This window comes from Passer domesticus, chromosome 16, assembly GCF_036417665.1.
Source record: "Passer domesticus isolate bPasDom1 chromosome 16, bPasDom1.hap1, whole genome shotgun sequence".
Taxonomy (NCBI): Eukaryota; Metazoa; Chordata; class Aves; order Passeriformes; family Passeridae; genus Passer; species Passer domesticus.
Genome location: NC_087489.1, coordinates 2518868 through 2537275, shown reverse-complemented (window position 1 = coordinate 2537275; position 18408 = coordinate 2518868). Strand labels below are relative to the sequence as shown.

The window sequence follows — 18408 nt, the reverse complement described above, 5'->3', positions numbered from 1 at the left end:
GGTGCAGAGGAGCAGCTCTGGGGTGACCCCAACCCTGTGAGGTGAGGGCACACCTCCAGTGCTGTGCCCAGCGCTGGCCCTCACTTTGGGAAGGACATTGGGACACTGGAGCACATCCAGAGGGGCAGCGAGGCTGGAGAGGGGCTGGGAACACAAACCCTGAGAGGAAGCACTGAGGGAGCTGGGGGTGCTCACCTGGAGAAAAGGAGACTCAGGGGTGCCCTCATCACTCTGCACAGCTCCTGAAAGGTGCCTGTGCTCAGCTGGGGCTGGGCTCTGTCTGCAGCAGCACTGACACACCCAGAGCACACAGCCTGCAGCTGTGCCAAGGGAAATTCAGGTTGGATATTGGGAAAAAGCTTTTCATGGAAAGAGTGATAAGGTTCTGGCATGGCTGCCCGGGGAGGTGGTGCAGTCCCCATCCCTGGGTGTGTTTAACAAAGCCTGGATGTGGCACTGGGTGCCAGGGTTTAGTTGAGGGGTTGGGGCTGGGTTGGATTCAGTGGTCTTGAAGGTCTCTTCCAACCCCGATTCTGTGAATTCTGTGATTTCTGTGATTTCCATTAATTCTGTGAGTTCTGTGAATTCTATGATTTCCATGAATTCTGTGATTTCTGTGAATTCTGTGTGTTCTGTGCAGCATTTGGGGGGGGCCCAGATACATGGACACGAGGCAGGGTGAGGAGCAGGGGCTGCTTGGACAGCTCTCACTGTCCAGCTCTCACTGTCCAGCTCTAGTTCATCCTTTATCACACTTATTAGGAAGGATTTAATGCTCTAATGAATAGATTTTTAATCTTCTACAGGCATAAATAATATATAGGACAGATGGTAACGAGCCCCAGCTATAAACCGAGTGCTGACCTGATAGACTTTGTGACTATTGTACCTTTAACAGCTGATTAAATACTTATTTAAACAGCTATTGATTATTTATGGCTCTGTTATGGAGGATTTCAGAAATTTAAACCCAGAGCCAGCTTTTCAAAGGGCTGGCAGGATTTCTGCAGTTTGAAATGACTTGTTTAATTAAAAATTAAAAAAAGGAAGCTCTTTGCACAGCGGGGTGGAGAGCTGGGGGAGGACTGGGGGGAGCCACTTCTGTCCCCAGTGTTTGGGCACAGCCCTGCATCAGCCAGGACTGACCGGCTTTTATTTTTTTATTTTTATTTTTATTTTTAATTTTTATGGGATTATAATTATTTTAATATTTCTTTATTTTAGTATAGAGGTTTTTGTTTAATATTCATTTGAATTTTTTTATAGTTTTATGTGTTACAGGGGAAAAGAGGGTTTTTTAATAGTTTATAAGAGTATCTTAGTTTTAATATTACGGGTTTTTTGTTTGGGATTTAATTTTCTTTTCATTTATTATGATGTTTTTATGGGGTTTTTAAAATATGTTTGTTGGGGTTTTTTATTGGGTTTTTATTTGGAAAGGGTTTGGTTTTGTGGTTTTGGTTTTTTGTCTGGTAGTTGATGGGGGGGCAGCAAGCACTTTGGGAAGGGGCTTTGGGGTTTTTTAGTAGGGTTCTTTGGTTTGGTTGAGATAGGGGTTGGATTTGGTTGTGTTATTTATTTTGATGGTTGGAAGAGAAAGGGAGTTTTTTTATGATTTCTGTTTTTAATATATGCTTTTTATAGAGGTGTGTTTAATTTTTCAGTGGTTTCACAGCTTGTTAGTTATATAAAAAGCTTCTGTAATACTTGTTTTAATTTTTTTTTATGCTAAATTATGCTATGTTATTTTTTGGTTTTGTGAAATATAATGATTCCATGATGTGCAAAGTGGAGTCCTGGGAAGTGCTGGGAGAAATTCACAGGCCCTGTAGGAGGAGCCCCTTGTTGGGCAGGAGAGGGGACAGCCCAGAATGGCACTCGAGGGACCCCAGGACCTGCTCTGCCTGCAGTGAAAGGATCCTCCCCTGCTGGGATGTGCCTGGTTGCACTTACAGGGGGAACAGGCTTTGCAAAGGGACCCCACAGCTTCAGTCCGGCTCCTGCTGAGCTCATCTCCAGCTTTCCAGCCCTCTCAGCTCTCAGCACAGCAAATATTCCCCTAAAACACAGCCCTGGGCCTGCAGAACCAGTCTAATAATTGTGCTATCCTTGTCTACCCCCTTTTTTAATAACTTCCCAGTCCTTTAACACTCATGTTTGGGAGGATTGAAGCTGTTTTCCCCAGCAAACCCAAGCGCTGGTTTCCTCCCAGTGGATTCTGTTTATTGGAGCACAGCAGTGAGCAGGATCTGCCTGCTCTGTGTGGGGAGGGCTGAGCCCTCCAGCTTTGTGTGCAGGACTTGCTGGGGACTCAGGAGTTATTGAAAAGAGTGCAGGGTTTGTGTTGGTTATTAAACCAGCTCTTCAGAGCTGGGCTCTCATGTCTGGGGACTTGCTAGGAAATGGCTCAGGGCTCCCGTGGAGGAGTGGCTGGCACTGGGGGTGGCAAGGACCCTGCTGCCCATGGAGCTGGGCAGGGCAATCCCCTGTCTCAAAACTGCCTTTTTTTGGCTTAAAGGAAAACAAACAAACAAAAAAACCAAAAAAACCTGGAGCAGGTTGGCCAGAGCAGCTGTGGCTGCCCCTGGATCCCTGGCAGTGCCCAAGGCCAGGCTGGACAGGGCTTGGAGCAGCCTGGGATAGTGGAAGGTGTCCCTGCCATGACAGGAGGTGGAACTGGATGATTTTTCAGGTCCCTTCCACCCAAGGATTCTGTGATCCTGTGATTCTCCTAAAGCCCTCAGAGCCAAAGGGAAGCCTGATGGCTGCAAAGTGAGATCCTCACTGTGGGACAGTCTGTCTGTGCTGGGAAATGTTAACTGCCCAGGCCTTCCCTAAAACTCCTCTTTCTGCTGCTTGCAAGAAAGTGCAAATCACTTCCGTGGTGGATTTTTGTCTTCCCATGTAATGCTGTTGATTCAGCTTTTGAGTTCATAGAAACAGAATAGTTTGGGTTGGGAGGGACCTGAGAAATCATCTTATGGGCAGGGACACCTTCCACTACTCCAGGCTGCTCCAAGCTCTGCCCAGCCTGGCCTTGGGCACTCCCAGGGATCCAGGGGCAGCCACAGCTGCTCTGGGCACCCTGTGCCAGGGCCTGCCCACCCTCACAGGAACAATTTCTTCCCAATATCTGGCTGGTGTTTGCCCTGCACAGGAGTTTCTGAGATGGTTAAAAACACCTGAACGAGGTGCATCCCACTGACACTGCAGCTCCACAGGCTGGACCATCCATCCAGGTTGCTGGTGCTTTTTCCAATACCCCAAATACCAAATTTGCCCCAAACCTGGCAGGGACCAGGTTTGTCCCTGTGCTGGAGGTCCCTGCAGGATGTCTGCATTTGTCAAACCTCCAAGCTGGAAAAACGTGTGATGCTGTTCCTGGGTGGAGATGTGAGCGGGATAGAAAACGCCAGGGTAGAAAACCCAGGATAGAAAAACCCCAGGATAAAAAATCCAGGGTAGAAATTCCCATTTCCCCTCCTGTGAGCAAACGTGATGAGAGGGACAGAAGAGCCAGGCTGCTGCTGTCACAGGACACCAAGAGCTCCTGCAGGACACAGGGGGCTGGGTTTGCTTTGTGCTCTCCCTTCTCCTGCCGTGACAGTTCGTCACTCCCCGGGCCCCTGGGGTTTGCAGCCACCTGGCTCTCAATTAACCGGCTAATCTGGGAACCAAGGCACTGAGAGCAGGGAGGGGACAGCTGATCAGCACTCCAGTGCCAGCCTCGGGCTGTTCCTGGGTGGATAGCAGGTTTTTTAAGGGATTCCTGCACGTTGGCAGCAGAGGGACAGTGTGTGGCATTGCTGTCACAGGAAAACAGGAGAAGCAGAGGCAGGGAGAGGAGTTTGCTGGCATCCATCCCCCTCCCAGCATGGAACAGGGGCATGTGCAGGTGGGCACAGCCTGTCCTGGGGTGTGGGAGCTCACTGGGACCCTGGAGTGGTCCTCACCACGCCTAAAAACGGCACAGGGGATCCTTGAATTTCCGGGGTGCAAAGCTCAGTTAATCCCTGCTCTATTTTCATCTCACCTGGCAGTGGCACGCAGGTGCCCAGGACGATGAACCCCTGGAGAATCCTGGGCAAATGCCAGGCTCCAGGGCTGTGGAGGCTCTGCTTGCAGGGCTGGTGGTCAGAGGGTGCTGGAGAGCCCAGCCTGGGTGCAGGTGGGTGTCCCCAGCTGCTCCTGGGGTCACTGTGGTGTGGCCTCAGTGCTGTCCCCTGGGGACTCACAGGGTCCCTCCCTGTGCAGAGGGGATGGCACAGGCAGGAGGGAGGGAAGGCAGGAAGCAAGGAAAGGGGAAGGGAGAAGGTTTAGATTGGATATTTGGAAGAAATTGTTCCCTGTGAGGATGGGCAGGCCCTGGCACAGGGTGCCCAGAGCAGCTGTGGCTGCCCCTGGATCCCTGGCAGTGTCCAAGGCCAGGCTGGACAGGGCTGGAGCAGCCTGGGACAGTGGAAGGTGTCCCTGCCATGGTGGAATGGGATGGGCTTTAAAGTACCTTCCACCTCAAGTGGTTCTGTGATTCTAGAAAGGGTAGAAGGAAGGAAGGAAGTATGGAAGGAGAATTCTTACTCCTGGCAATCTCATCCTTAAGTCTCCTTGTATCTTTGGGGGCATTTGGGACTGGGAGTGCCACTGCAATATCTCTAGAGGCTTTGGTGAGGCTGGGGACACACACTCCTCCACCCCAGACCTCTCCTGTCTGGAGCTCAGTTTCCCTTGCAGAAAACAGGGATAATACTAATACTCTGTCCTTGATGTTCTCTGGGGTGCTGGAGGTGAAGAACCCCTTCATTTATTCATGTCCCAGTATTATTCCTTGTTGCCTTTTGTCTTTTTTCCAGTTCTAGTTCATCTTGTGGCAGTTTTGGGATGGGGGATGAAAGGTGAAATCAGAGCTGTGGAAATGCTCCTGCTGATGCCAGCAGTGGTTACTGGAATGTCCTGGAATTACCAGGAATATGTGTGGGTGCTGTGTGGGTGCTTCTGACCAGACACATCTGCTCTGACTCAGCCCTGCTGGATGTTCCATGGTGGCTGGAGAGGCCACTCTCCCCCCCAGCTGATGGCTCTGCTGGATCTCACCCGGACACATTCCCTGCTGGAATGCAGGGACAGAGTATGAAATATTAACAGCCGTGGTTTAAATGCCCTTTTCCAGTTGTTACAGCAAGGAGGCCAGTAAGTGGTGCCAAGTGACTGCTGTGTTTAAGAAGAAATCCCAGATGAGTGGGACAGAGGAGAAAGGGAGGCTGATTTCTCCAGGGGATGCCGGGCTAGTGTCTGGCAGCAGCAGAGCACCCTGCACAGGCTGCAGGGCCCAGGGGGTTGTGAGACACCAGTGATGGGGCCCAAACCCTCTGAGCATTCCCCAGCCTTGGCTTCCCTTGTCCCTGCTGCCAAATCCCTGCTGCCTGCCCGGGCAGGGCCAGCAGAGCGTGGCCAGATGGCCCTGGAGAGCTCCCATCTGCAGGGACACCAGGGTCCCCCTGCCCAGCCCTGCCAGCACGTGGCCATCACCCTGCCTGACCTTGGCTTGGCCATCTGGTGGCCCTGTCCCATCTCCCATCAGCCAGGCACGTCCTGTCCCCTGCACAGACCTGCCCTGTCCCGAGGTGGCCCCGGGGCCACTGGGAATTCAAGGGATGAGCTCCTGCTCTGCCACTGCTCCCTGCAGTGCAGGTTGTGTTACCTTAGGCAAGGCTTTAGAAAGCCTAAGTGAATTCCAAAGTGGATGACCTGAGTGGGAATTGCTCATCCCATATCCAGCTTTTTGGGATTGCTGGGTCCCAGCCCCCCAGGTGGGCAGGAGAGGACACAGCACAGGGAACAAGCACAGCACAGCTGCAGGGAATGTGGGGAAGGTCACAGGTGCCAGACAAGGAGGGTGTGAGGTGGGGATGGGCAGCAGGGACCCAGGAGAGGCACAGGTTCCCCTTTTCCAACCCCCTCCCCAACTTCATGGCAGCCAAAATCTTCATCTTAGAAGATTTCCTTCTCCAAGATCCATCTGGTACCTTCCTGCCCACACCTCAGCTTCATCCAGGTCTTTTTTGTTATAGCAAACCCACATGGGGAGGGGTCCATTGACAGCTGCAGAGCTGGCTCACATGGCACCTGCTGGGAGCCCGTGAAATTTGGGGGAAAACAAAGTTTTATACCCACATCCCACCTGAATCCCAGCCTGTTCCAGCCCAGGCACAGAGGCAGCTTAATCCAGATCCCTTCTACAGGCTTAAGGAGCTCAGCCCCTGATGGAATTGGGGTTTGCAGCTGCAAACAGCTGGGCAGAGCTTCAGGCTCATGCCGATAATACCTGACTGGGCTGATTAGTCCTTGGGGAGGCTTTGGGCTTTGCCTGCTTTGGGGCTGGGGGGCAGCAGCAGCAAAGCTCTGCAGTGCTGGGGTGTGGAAGCAGAGCCAGGGGTGTATTTGATGTGGGTGCTGTGTCTGATCCTGAGGAAGAGAACATTCCTCAGCAGGGCCAGACCTGGAATGGTGTGGCCAAACTTGACCAAGCTAATTCTCTGCTGTGGCCAAGTGAGTGGTTGGTGTCTGCCCTAACTTCAGGAAGGCTTTGGACACAGTCCTGCAGCTTCCTGGCATCCAGGTGGGCACTGCAGGCTGCCTGGTGGGTTCCAGCGGTGGGGAGAGGGGCTCAGACTGCCCAGGGACCAGGGGAGTTTCTCAGAGGTCTGGGGGAAAGGAGGGCCATGGGTGGGTAAAAAATGGGTTGGAGACTTGCCCAGACTCCAGCAGATGAGGATGGAAAAGTGGGAAGGCATCCCGGTGAGGGGAAGCAGCTTAGAGGGACTAAGGGTGTCCCCTGGCATGGCCTAGGGTGGGGGAAAGAGGTGCCAGGGCAGGCTGACTCTGAAACAAGGAAATCCAGGCTTCAGGAGCCCCAGGAGTCAGCACATATGGAGTCACTGCTGTGACAATGCTGAATCCCCAGGGAAACAGGGCTCCCAGCAGGGCTGATGTGTCCTTGGGGCAGCAAGGCCACCCAGGGCCACCTGGCTGCAGATACCCCACAGTGTGCAGGTCCTGTGGTCCTGCAGGTCTCTGAAGGTCCTGCTCAGCCTCAGCCACTGCCAGCATCTTCAGGATGGAGATTCCAGTGAGCACCACTGGCCACATTCAGGATGGAGATTCCCTGGGCACTGGCCACATTCAAGATGGAGATTCCCTGGGCACTGGCCACATTCAGGATGCAGATTCCCTGGGCACTGGCCACATTCAAGATGGAGATTCCCTGGGCACTGGCCACATTAGGATGGAGATTCCCTGGGCACTGGCCACATTAGGATGGAGATTCCCTGGGCACTGGCCACCCTGGAACAGGCTCCAGCTGGGCTTGGTGCAGATATTCAGGTTTCTATGGAATGAGTCCTTGAGGCTTAAGCTGGGTACCCAGAGTGACCAAAGAGAAAAGCCTCCATTTCTCCCCGCCTGCACCAGTTTCCTTTGAGAGCCTCTTCCAGGTGCCACTGCAAAAATAAGTTCAAATAAAGAGCATTAAATAAGGGCTGATACGGGGTGGAAGTTGGAGCACCACTTGCCAAAGGTTCGGAATTGAATTCACTTAGATTCCTTTGAAAGTCCTGTCCTTTGGCTATTTTTCCCAGTGTTTTTAGGAAAGCTCTGCCTGCCAGGAATTGGTTCTAAAGTAATAAAAGTATCTGGCTCTTTTAATCTGTAAGTGTGAAAGGGAAAATACAGCGAGCCAGACTCAGAACGAGTCTAACTTTCTTCTTTTTTTTTTTTTTTAATTTGATTTAGCAGGCAGATTATTTCCAGCCTCAGTGGCAGGTTAATGGAGTGGCAGGGGTTGGAGCCAGAGGAGATTTACTGTGGAGCCACATCCTCACAGAAAGTCTCAGACTTGCAGTGTCTGCAGTGCTCTGTGTGGCCTGGCTTTGGATGGTGCCAGGGATGGAGTGTGCAGCTCCTGGTGCTGCCCTGGGAAGGTGGAGGTGCCCTGGCAGCTGGGCAGAGCCCCTTGCTGGGGGATTGCTCCAGCACCCTGAGGCTCCTGCTCAGGCTGCAAACCCCTCTGCCTGTGGGCGTGGGGCAGGCTCCTCCCATTCCCTGTCTGGGCTGGAATTTCAGATCTGGGTTTGCAGTGGTGCAGGTGAGCCCTGCTGCTGCTTGTCTGTGTGGGCACCCTGGGCAGAGAGGGGCTGTGGCAGGAGCAGACCCCAAGGGCTGGGAGCTCAGAGTGGAAAACATTGGTTAGATTAAGCTCTTTTCTGACCTAGAGATGGAGCAACTAAGAGGCATTTTAAAAACTTTGATTTTATTTTTAGTCTCATGAGAAGGCTGAGATAATACAGATGTTATAACTTATGTCATTACAATCAGAAGTTAAATATGTCTTCATTACAATACACTATAAGCATTTCTTGGCCTATCAGGTTTAGATACTTCTGTCAAGTTTTAAGAATTTCCTGTAAATCCATTTCCCACAAAGATCCAGACATCCCTGAGGAGCCAAAACAGGGCTCCCCTGGCAAAGGGTGAGGTGGGTGTGCTGATGTTCTCCCCTCTAACAGAGGACAGAGAAGCAACCAGAGATTTTGTGTCCTTTGGGGAATCTCTGTGCAGGAGAACACAAGGAAGAAGCAGGACAGGGGTTTTGGGAAGTCTTGGATCCAGCCCCCAAATATTGTGGCTTTTTGGCAGGCTCAGCCTGCCAGAGCAGGGGTGTAGGAAAGGGAGCTCCATGGCTTAGTGCTCAGCAAAGCTGGAACATCCCACAGTTCCCTGTCAGTGCCTGGGCACAGCAGAGCCTGCCGGGCCTTGGGAACCAGGGGGACAGGGTCCACAGGGGCTGCACCAGTGCAGGCAGGCACTCGTGATAGCAATACCAGGCAGTCATTGAAGCACAGGTGCTCAAATGCACATTTGCTGTTCAGCTCCAGGCTCTGAAGTGGCCCCACCAATGTGGTGGAGAGGCAGCACATGCAGACAGTCACCCCTCAGGTATCAACAGTTGCATTTTGAACCCGAGGCAGTAGAAACGTTGCTTGATTGCTAAAGGCCAACAAAGCAGAGGCAATGCATCAGGAGGTGGAAGCAGGGTGTTCCTTGAAACCCTCCTCCTCTCTAGCCTTTCACTCTGGTTGTCCCTGCTTTATTCTGAAAGGCTGCAGTGTCACCTGCTGTGCCCACCTGGGACCAGGCTGCTCAGACTTGGGCTCGGGGCCCAGAGAGCCAAAACCCCAAAGCCAGGCAGTACCAGGGCTGGGGAGCACCAGGCAGGGGACACCAGGCCCTGTGGTAGCAGCACAACCCCTGTGCCAGGCTTGGGGACCTCCAGAAGTTGTGGACACCCTGGTGGTGTTGCCCTCGGGAATGGGAACACCTGTGGTTGCTGCTGGAAGGGGCTGGGGAAGAGCAGCACCTCATGTGCATCACAAAACACCTTGCACAGCTCCTGGGTCAATCCCACAGCCTGTGTGTGCAGCACAGCAGGATCCCAAACATGCCCGTGGCTCTGGAAGGTGGGAGCCAAGCTGGTCTCTGCACAGCTGTGGGTTGTGCTGGAGCTGGAGCAGACCGGCCACACTGCCTTGGGCTTCACACAGCTTGCAGCCCTGTCCCTCCTGCTCAGAGAGAAAACCCGAGGAGGAGCCTGCCTGGCAGCCACGGGAAGGGGTTGGAGTGGCTCCCAGCTGCTGTGATGGTGATTTCCAGGCTAACACTGACACCTCCTGTTCGCACAAAATCCAGCCCAAAGCGTGGCGTGCAGGCAGTGCAGCGCTGGTGCCAGCAGGAGCACGCGGGCTGATCGCTGCTTACATCTCTCCGTTTATATCCAGAAATCCCAAGTCCGCTTCCAGGTGTGAGTGTGGGCTCGCAGGGACAAACCCATCCCTGTGCATGGTGAGGGTTGGGCTGGGCAGTGTTGGCAGGGGAAAGCCTGGAAAAGTGGGCACGAACCGAGGTGCTGGATGCAGACTGTTTCACTGAGAGTTCTTTGAATTGTGGTTTAGCATACAGAGGTAAAAGCTTTGGTATGACAGCATTAAAGCTTTCACTTAGATGTGAAATGGATTTTAATCTTGGTTTCTCCCCTAAAAGGAACCTTAGAATCACAGAATACCGTGAGTTGAAAGGGACCCACAAGCATCATCAAAGTTCATCTCCTGGCCTTGCACAGAACCAACCAGGTGCCAGCCTGATCAACTGATTTCTAAAATCTAGAATTTAGATTTCTAAAATCAAGAATTTAGATTGACTTTATGTTCAATTGAAATTAGATTGTGTTTAGGATTGACTGTGCCAGTGGTGTCCCAGCACCCAGGGGCTCCTGGAGACGGGATCTGCCCCACTGTGACCAGCTGAAATTGAGGAGCTGCTTCCTCCACTGAGAGCTTTGCCCCCCACCCTTTTTCCTGTGAATTCCTTCTCACACCCTCCTGACTCCCCACCTATCCTTGCAGGCATCCAAGATGTCCTTGAAGGTGCAGACCAGCAACATCACCAACAAGAATGACCCCAAGTCCATCAACTCGCGGGTGTTCATCGGCAACCTCAACACAGCAGTGGTGAAGAAGTCGGATGTGGAGACCATCTTCTCCAAGTACGGGCGCGTGGTCGGCTGCTCCGTGCACAAGGGCTACGCCTTCGTGCAGTACTCCAACGAGCGGCACGCGCGCGCCGCCGTGCTGGGCGAGAACGGCCGCGTGCTGGCCGGCCAGAGCCTGGGTGAGTGCCCCGGCCCCGCCGCGGCCAGCAGCCTCCTGGAGGGCTCTGCTGTGCCTGTGCTGTGGCCTTTTCCCCAGTGGTCTGCTGTGCTGTGGCTGTCCTGTGGCCTTTTTCCCCCCTAACCTGCTGGGAGGGCTGGTCTATGGTCTTTTCCCCCAGTAACCCACTGGGTGGGCTGTGCTGTGCCTGTCCTGTGGCCTTTTCCCCCACTAACCTGCTGGGAGGGCTGTGCTGTAGCCTTTTCCCCATTAGCTCGCTGGATGGGATAATCTGTGGCCTTTTCCCCAGTAGCCCACTGGGTGGGCTGTGCTCTGGCCTTTTTCCCCAGTAACCTGCTGGGTGGGTAGTGCTGTGGCCTTTTCCCCATTAGCTCGCTGGGTGGGCTGTGCTGTGGCTGTCCTGTGACCTTTTTCCCCACTAACCTGCTGGGAGGGCTGTGCTGTGACCTTTTTCCCCACTAACCTGCTGGGAGGGCTGTGCTGTGGCCTTTTCCCTGTTAGCTCGCTGGATGGACTAATCTGTGGCCTTTTCCCCAGTGACCCACTGGGAGGGCTGGTCTATGGCCTTTTCCCCCAGTAACCTGTTGGCTGGGCTGTGCTGTGACTGTCCTGTGGTCTTTTCCCCCCCTAACCTGCTGGGAGGGCTGTGCTGTGGCCTTTTCCCCCAGTAACCCACTGGGTGGGCTGTGCTGTGCCTGTCCTGTGGCCTTTTCCCCCCTAACCTGCTGGGTGGGCTGTGCTCTGGCCTTTTCCTGTCACCATTGAGTCAGAGATGACACAGACTCAGATCAGAAGGCAAAGGGCTAAAAAGTGGCCCGTTTATTCAGTCCTCTGTAGGAATGTGCCCCCTGTTGATGGAGTGACTAAATTATTTTTTGTGTGCTTAGAAAGGCAAAAAGGCCAGAAGTTTCTCTCCTCAGTTTGGTACAAAGACACTTCATAGGACCTTGGGGCTTCACCTCAGACCTGGGGCTGTCCGACTGGACAGAGGCCAAGAGGTCCCACCTCAATAATTCACTAGTAAAAGAAGAGAACAAAGGAAATAATGGCTTTTGTGGGGTGTTGTAGCAGGAGCAAGAACCTCTTGCCGTGGCTTGGTTTTTCTCTGTAAGAGCTTTGTTATTTTGCCTTTCATTAAACCTTTTTCTGTTTCCAGCACTACCTCAGAAGCCATCCTGCTAACTTTGTGCCATTTGGGGTAGCTGGGCTATCTCAGGAGTGACAGGTTTTTCGACAGTTCATAAAACGTCGCTTGAGGAGAAGCCTATAAATCCTCTTTTATACCTTGGTTTGCTACAGGTGGAACTGATTGGTCATTTAGTCAACAAATTTCACATGATTGGCTAATTAAGAAGACACCCATCGGTGAACAGCTTTAGGGGTGTGTTTAACAAAGCCTGGATGTGGCACTGGGTGCCAGGGTTTAGTTGAGGGGTTGGCCCAAAACCTCAGCTCTGGGCTGTCAATGGAGGAGCCAAACACTGAAAGCACAGTTCTGGGTCATCCCATGGCCTTGTCCTGGAACTGCTGGGAAAGAACAAGGGTGAGGAAAGACATGGATAGGACAAGGGGAATGGCTTCCCACTGCCACAGGGCAGGGTTAGATGGGATATTGGGAATAAATTGTTCCCTGTGAGGGTGGGCAGGCCCTGGCACAGGGTGCCCAGAGCAGCTGTGGCTGCCCCTGGATCCCTGGCAGTGCCCAAGGCCAGGCTGGACAGGGCTTGGAGCAGCCTGGGACAGTGGAAGGTGTCCCTGCCATGGCAGGGGATGGGATGGGAGGAGCTTTAAGGACCCTTCCAACCCAACCCATTCTGTGATTCACTGATTCCCTTCCAGGACCAGGCCTTACCCTCAGCCTGTCAGGAGAGCTGATCTCCAGGCCAGCTCAGCCTGACTTCTTCCAGCAGATGTTAAACAAGAGAACTTTCCCCATGTCTGCACTGCTGTGGCATGAGAACTAACAAGCAAATCCCTCCAGCTGCATCTTTGCTTTTTCAGATTGCTCTGAGGTGTCAGCAGCTCCAAGCTGAGAATTGGAACTGGGGAGACAATTTTTAATGAAAAATCGTGGTTTTTAATAAAAAATTGTGATTTCCAAGCCTGCTGTGGGTAGTGGTCACCCAGAAAAGCAATTTGCAGCCCATTCCCACCCTGCTGGTGGCACAGCCTGACATAGGAAGTTGTGCTGAGGCCATGCTGCTTCCTCTGAGGTTTATCCAGATACCAGAAACTTCTGCTCACTTCTCTCGAGCTCCAGAGAGAGGAGCTGCAGACCTGGCAGAGCTCAGCGTGCCAGGAATGCTTCCAGCCCAGATGTTGCCCACATGTGCAGCCTGAGATAGGATGGAGAGGGCCTTGGGGAGCCCAGGAGCTCCTTGTGATGCTCCAGACAGATAGAGGAGATGTGGCCGAGAGACAGGGAGCCCCTGCTCACTCAGCTGAAGAGAGGGATAAAAGGTTTGCTGTGAGGAAAACCTCTGATCTCTGCTGGTCCCAAGGCCTGGAATTCCAGAAGGAGGCAAAAGGACTGTGTGATAGCTGGGTGTCCTGTTCATGTCATGGACAAGGTGCAAACTCAGCTGCCTTTGATCTGCCTGCCCCTCGTGGGCCAGGCTGAGCACAGGAGAGCTCCTCAGGCTGTTCCTGAGGGGAGGGAGCTCTGGGATGCTCCTGGCAGGAGTGAGCTCTGGGCTTTTCCTGGGAGGAGTGAGCTCTGGGATGCTCCTGGCAGGAGTGAGCTCTGGGATGCTCCTGGCAGGAGGTGCTCTGGGGTGCTCCCCTTGCAGGAGAACCCAGCAGAGAAGAGCTGTGGTGAGACAATCAAGGTTGGAGGCTTTTCTCTAAATAGAGTAGGGATGGCCATGTAGGAATGGGGAGAGGGAGGACAGGCTGGGACTGCCAGGGGACATTGCAGACACCCTGCTGAGGGACTGTCCCTGCAGGTCCTGGCAGCCTCTGGGGTGCCTTCTGCAGACACCCCAGTCACTGCAGGAGGCATTGCCCGGGGGAGGCACTGGAAGCTGATCCACACCATCCCCTGCCATGTGGCCTGGAAAAGCACAAGCTCCCCACTGAGTGTGGGAACAGGTGCCTGGGTATGAGCAGGAGGGATCAGGGCTGCCTTGGGATGGGCAGATGGAGTCAGTGATGCAGAGGAGGGAGCCAGAATGGGAATGAGATGCAAAATCTGTCCAGTCTGATGTTGCTGCTGAGCTCTTGTCTCTTCTTTTTCACTCTCAAGGGAATCCTGTGGGATCTGACTGTCCATCACCACTAGCTGAGAGTATGAATTCCCTGCTGTTGCCAGGAGCCAGCGAGGGCTCCACAGGGCTCTTTGTAGCAGTGGGGACCAGCAAATGAAGTGTCTTGGTTTGAAAGGACAGGTGTGTGCTGAGGAAGGCAGGAGCCTCCCTGAAATGGAAAATGAAAAGCCCCTCCCTCTGAATTATTATAATTTTGAAATTAAGGGGATCTCAGGCAAAGATATGGGAACAGGAAGAACAGCTCTTTACTAGGAAAATTAAAAATACAAATGCAGCAAACAAAACAACACTGCCAGAGTCAGCAGAGGCCCTGTCCCCCTGTGGGTCAGGGTGGTGGCACAGTCCCATCCCATGGGGGCTCAGCCCTCCTGCAGTGCCAGCTGTGCTTCTGCTGGAGCAGGGATCCTGCACAAGGCTGCAGTTTTCCTCTGCAGCTCCAGGGCTGCTGGAGATGGGCCTGCTCTTCCTCTGGCAATGCAGGGCAGGAGAAAGCTGCTCCTCTGGGAATGCAGGGGGCAAAGGCTGCTGTGCTGTTCCAGGCTCAGATTGGATCCAGGTAGGAATGCTTGGCTCCTGCCCTGGGCGCAGCATCTCCCCATGGGATGCTGGAATTTGATCAGCCCTGCAGGGACACTCCCTGGCCATGGACAGCAGAGATCTGCCCCAGCTCTGACAGATGGCAAATAGAATAGACAGCCACAAACCACATCTTACAACCCAGGACATGGAGCTGATTGTTGTCCTTCTCCTCTCCTGACCTTCCAGTGCCTCTCCCTTGGAGTTCCCAGCCTGGTGCTGTCAGGGGCTCCCCAGTCCATGGGAGCAGTGACTGGCAGCTGTGAGCTGTACCCTGGCAGCAAAAAGGGTTCAGAGCCAGAGAGCTGCAGCTGGGCAGGGCTGATCCCTTTGTTCCCTGGCAGTGCCAGCATCCTTGGTGGCTCAGCAGGCTCTGTGTGAAACATTCCTGCTGACAGCAGCTGTCCCTGCACCTGCCCTGTGCCCACGTGCAGCCCTCTCTCCACCAGGCTCTCCTCAGCTGGGCAGGCAGGGTGCAGGGAGGGCAGCCAGGCAAACACAGGCTCTGATGGGAACAGGCCCAAGGGCAATGCTCTGTGCCGTGGCTGAGCCAACCACTCCACATTTGTTGTTCATGCTCAGAGAGGGGCCAAGCTCCAGCTTCAGCAGCAATAAGGTCTCTTGACAGACCCTAAAAGGCAGCCAGGGAGTTGCACAGCAAGGCCCTGGGCAGTGGGAGTGTGTCCTTGCTCCTCCAGAGCCGTGTCCTGCATGTGCAGCCTGTGCTCCTCCTGCTCAGCTCATCCAGCACTGCTGCAGCCTCCCTGTGCTCTTGGAGGTGATTCTCCAGGTTATACCTAAGTCAGCAGGATGTTCCTTTGGATCACTTTGCAGGCTCTTGATTTTGATGGTGTGTGGACCCACCTGTCCACATTTCCTCATAAAGTCCCTTCATAAAACATGAAAAAAACCAAAAATTTTGAATGGCCTGATGTGCTCGGAGTTGGTTGGATGCTCCCTAAGGTGCAGGTAGCAGAAAGCAAGGCATCACTGAAGAAATTCCTCCTTGTAATGGTGCTGAGGCCCTGGCACAGGGTGCCCAGAGCAGCTGGGGCTGCCCCTGGATCCCTGGCAGTGCCCAAGGCCAGGCTGGACAGGGCTTGGAGCAGCCTGGGACAGTGGAAGGTGTCCCTGCCATGGCAGGGGTTGGAATGGCATGAGCTTTCAGGGAAAGTTTCTTCCAACCCAAACCATTCTGGGACCTTTTTCTCCCACCACCTCTCTGGTCCATCCCAAAGCCCTGTGGGGCACTGGTGTGATGGAGCTGCAGGATGTGACCATGGGTGGGACACTCTCAGCCCCTGGTTCTCAGGTCCCTCAGGGCAGGTCAGGGCACACCCCTGAGCACCAACACGTTCAGTAGGTGACCCAGCTGTGAGGAAGAGTCTCCTGAACCCACCCAGCCTTTTCCAGAAACACGGGTGTGGCTCCTCCAGTGAGCTCCTGGAGATCACTGGCCTCACACCAGCTGATGAAGAGGCTTCTTAGCAACCCCATGGACTCAGCAGCTGCTCTTTCACTCCCTCATCTTCCACTACTTGGATTTTTGAAATATGAGGGGGTTTTTACATAAATTCTCCTTTCTCTTTATTCCTGCTGTGTTTGAGGGCCATGGTTTCAGGGTGAGCTTGGCAGTGCTGGTCCACATGAGGAAATCCTGTCTTCCTCAGCTCAGATCTGCCATGCCCAGAGGTCTGACACGTCTTCATACACATAGGACCTGAAGAACCAGCAAGATTTAGGGCTGATTGGGAAGGCAGTGGGGCACTTGCCACCACTCACCTCTCTGAGTTCTGGCTCCACACCCGATGTTGGATTGCCAGGCTCTCAGCAGCTCCATAAAATTGGCTGTGTCACTTCATTCTCACACCAAAAGCACGTTTGGCACCACAGCCAAGCAGTGACATTCCCTCAGGGGATTGAGGAGTTCATTCTCCCCTCCTCTGGCAGAAGATGCTGCCCTGAGAGCAGCTCAGGGACGGGCACTATGCAGGGTTTAACACAGGCAGACCCACAGCAGTGCCCAGCTGGCAGTGCCCAGCATTCCTGGTTATTCCCAGAGGATCCAGAGGTGGATGCTCTGCAGTCAGCACCCTGCAGCAGGTCTGGATTTTGCCGTATCACCCTGAATTCTCCCAGGAAAGCTGTGCTGGGTTTGTGTGTGTGGAGTGGACCCTGTGCAGGGTGCTGGCTGCTCAGGGAATGGTGAGTGGCTCTGGAAAGGAAAAGAAGAGGTTTCCCAGGTTCAGGGGTTTTTCACCTTCCTGTGGAGCCCCAGCAGGTCCCAGCTGTGCCAGAGGCAGGGGGTGGGGGGAGCTCATTCCTCTCTGGCAGGGCTGTGCATCCACCCCAGCCCCAGGTGAGGGTGGGCAGGGACCTGCCATGTCACAGCTGTGTGTCCCTTCCTTGCAGACATCAACATGGCCGGGGAGCCCAAACCCAACAGACCCAAAGGGCTGAAGAGAGCAGCCTCTGCCTTGTACAGGTAGGTGCTCACCACAGTGGGTCAGGTCTCTGGTTTGCCTTCCAGCACCCCCCAACCCCTGCCCTGAGCTCCCTGCTGCCTGCCCCCAGCAGCCTGGGCACTGCACACCCAGAGCTTCTCCCTGGGGCTCCTGCCCTTGGCAGTGCCCCTCGGGGTTGGCCAGTGCCTGTGGTGGTGTGGGAGATCCCCTGGGCATGGCCCCACCTGTGCAGGTGCTGGACCTGGAGAGGGTTGGAGAAGGGCGGGCAGAGGAGCACCCCCTGCAGCCAGGGAGCAGGAGTGGGCACAGAGGTGCTGGGTGTGGGGGGAAAAAACAGGGATCATTTAGGGAAAGAAGAGAATGATTGTCAAAGGGAGAGGAGAAGGGAAGAAAGTGGGAAGTCCTTGGGGTGACAAATGGAGGTGAACCAAGGAGGTGGCTGGGGAGAGTCCCAAGGGAGCCTGTTCTGAGGAGCACACCCAAGGGATCAAGGGAACAGGAGGGGCAGGTGGGACATGGAGAGGTCTGTGGAACATGGAGTGTGTTACAGAATCCAGTGAACCCCAGCTTGAGAGAATTTATCATCATTTCTACATGAGGTGAAGATTTTCATTCAAGCCCCAGACTCTGAAGTCAGGGGAATGCAGGATAGACTTACTAAGTTCTTGCTTCTGGCTGCAGATGGGTAAACTTGAAAAGCTGTATCAGGAGTGCCCTGCAGGTTCAGGAACCCAAAAACCAAATAACAAGGTCCCCAAATGTGCTTTATTTATAAATTGTTATGATTTTGATGCCAGTATCATGGTGAGGAGACCGAGGGGCTGAGTACAGAGTTGGAGGATGTGGGGTTGCAAGGAAAAGACTAAAATCAGTATAGGTGGGTGTAGCAAAAGGGGAAATCATGAGAGAACTGGAGATTTTTCCAGAAAAAGAAGAAAAAATGTGAGGGGTGACGGGAACCTTGTGATTCTGACTCAGCCACGTGGTCCTGCACCAGTGTGGTGTGGAAAGGCAAATCCTGGTTAGAAAATGCAGCTCTGGCATAGCCAGACCCCCCCAAAGGCCCAGCAGCCTCCCACCACCCACAGGGCATCCCTGGATTCCTATCAGGAGCCTCTCAGCCAAGCTCCCCCTGTGCAGCTCTCAGGCACATTTCTCCTCCCACCCTGGGACCCTTGGGCCCTTCACAGGACGTGGCTCTCCAGGTTCCCAGGGGATGCCACCTGAGGGGAAGGAGGTGGGAGCAGAGATGACACAAATCCTGCAGTTGGACTGCTCACGTGGGGCTGGGGCCATAACACACATCAGCTCCTTCCATACGTCTTGCACTAACGAGCTTTTCATTTACTGCTCAGCCGTGCCTGGAGCACTAATCCCTTCCTC

The 18408-nt window shown here is 53.8% G+C and overlaps 1 protein-coding gene across 7 annotated transcripts in view; it reads left to right on the top strand.

Annotated features, from left to right (window-relative positions):
• The window catches only part of RALY (RALY heterogeneous nuclear ribonucleoprotein), a 123458-nt gene that overhangs the window by 90642 nt on the left and 14408 nt on the right, over positions 1-18408 (top strand). For all 7 annotated transcript variants that reach the window (XR_010348349.1, XM_064391325.1, XM_064391327.1 and 4 more), the window contains 2 exons: positions 10455-10719; positions 16973-17045. Coding sequence is in view for 6 of the 7 variants with exons in the window: in XM_064391325.1 (XP_064247395.1) it covers positions 10464-10719; positions 16973-17045 (329 nt within the window). In the remaining variant the exon portion in view is untranslated. The remainder of the gene's footprint in view (positions 1-10454; positions 10720-16972; positions 17046-18408) is intronic.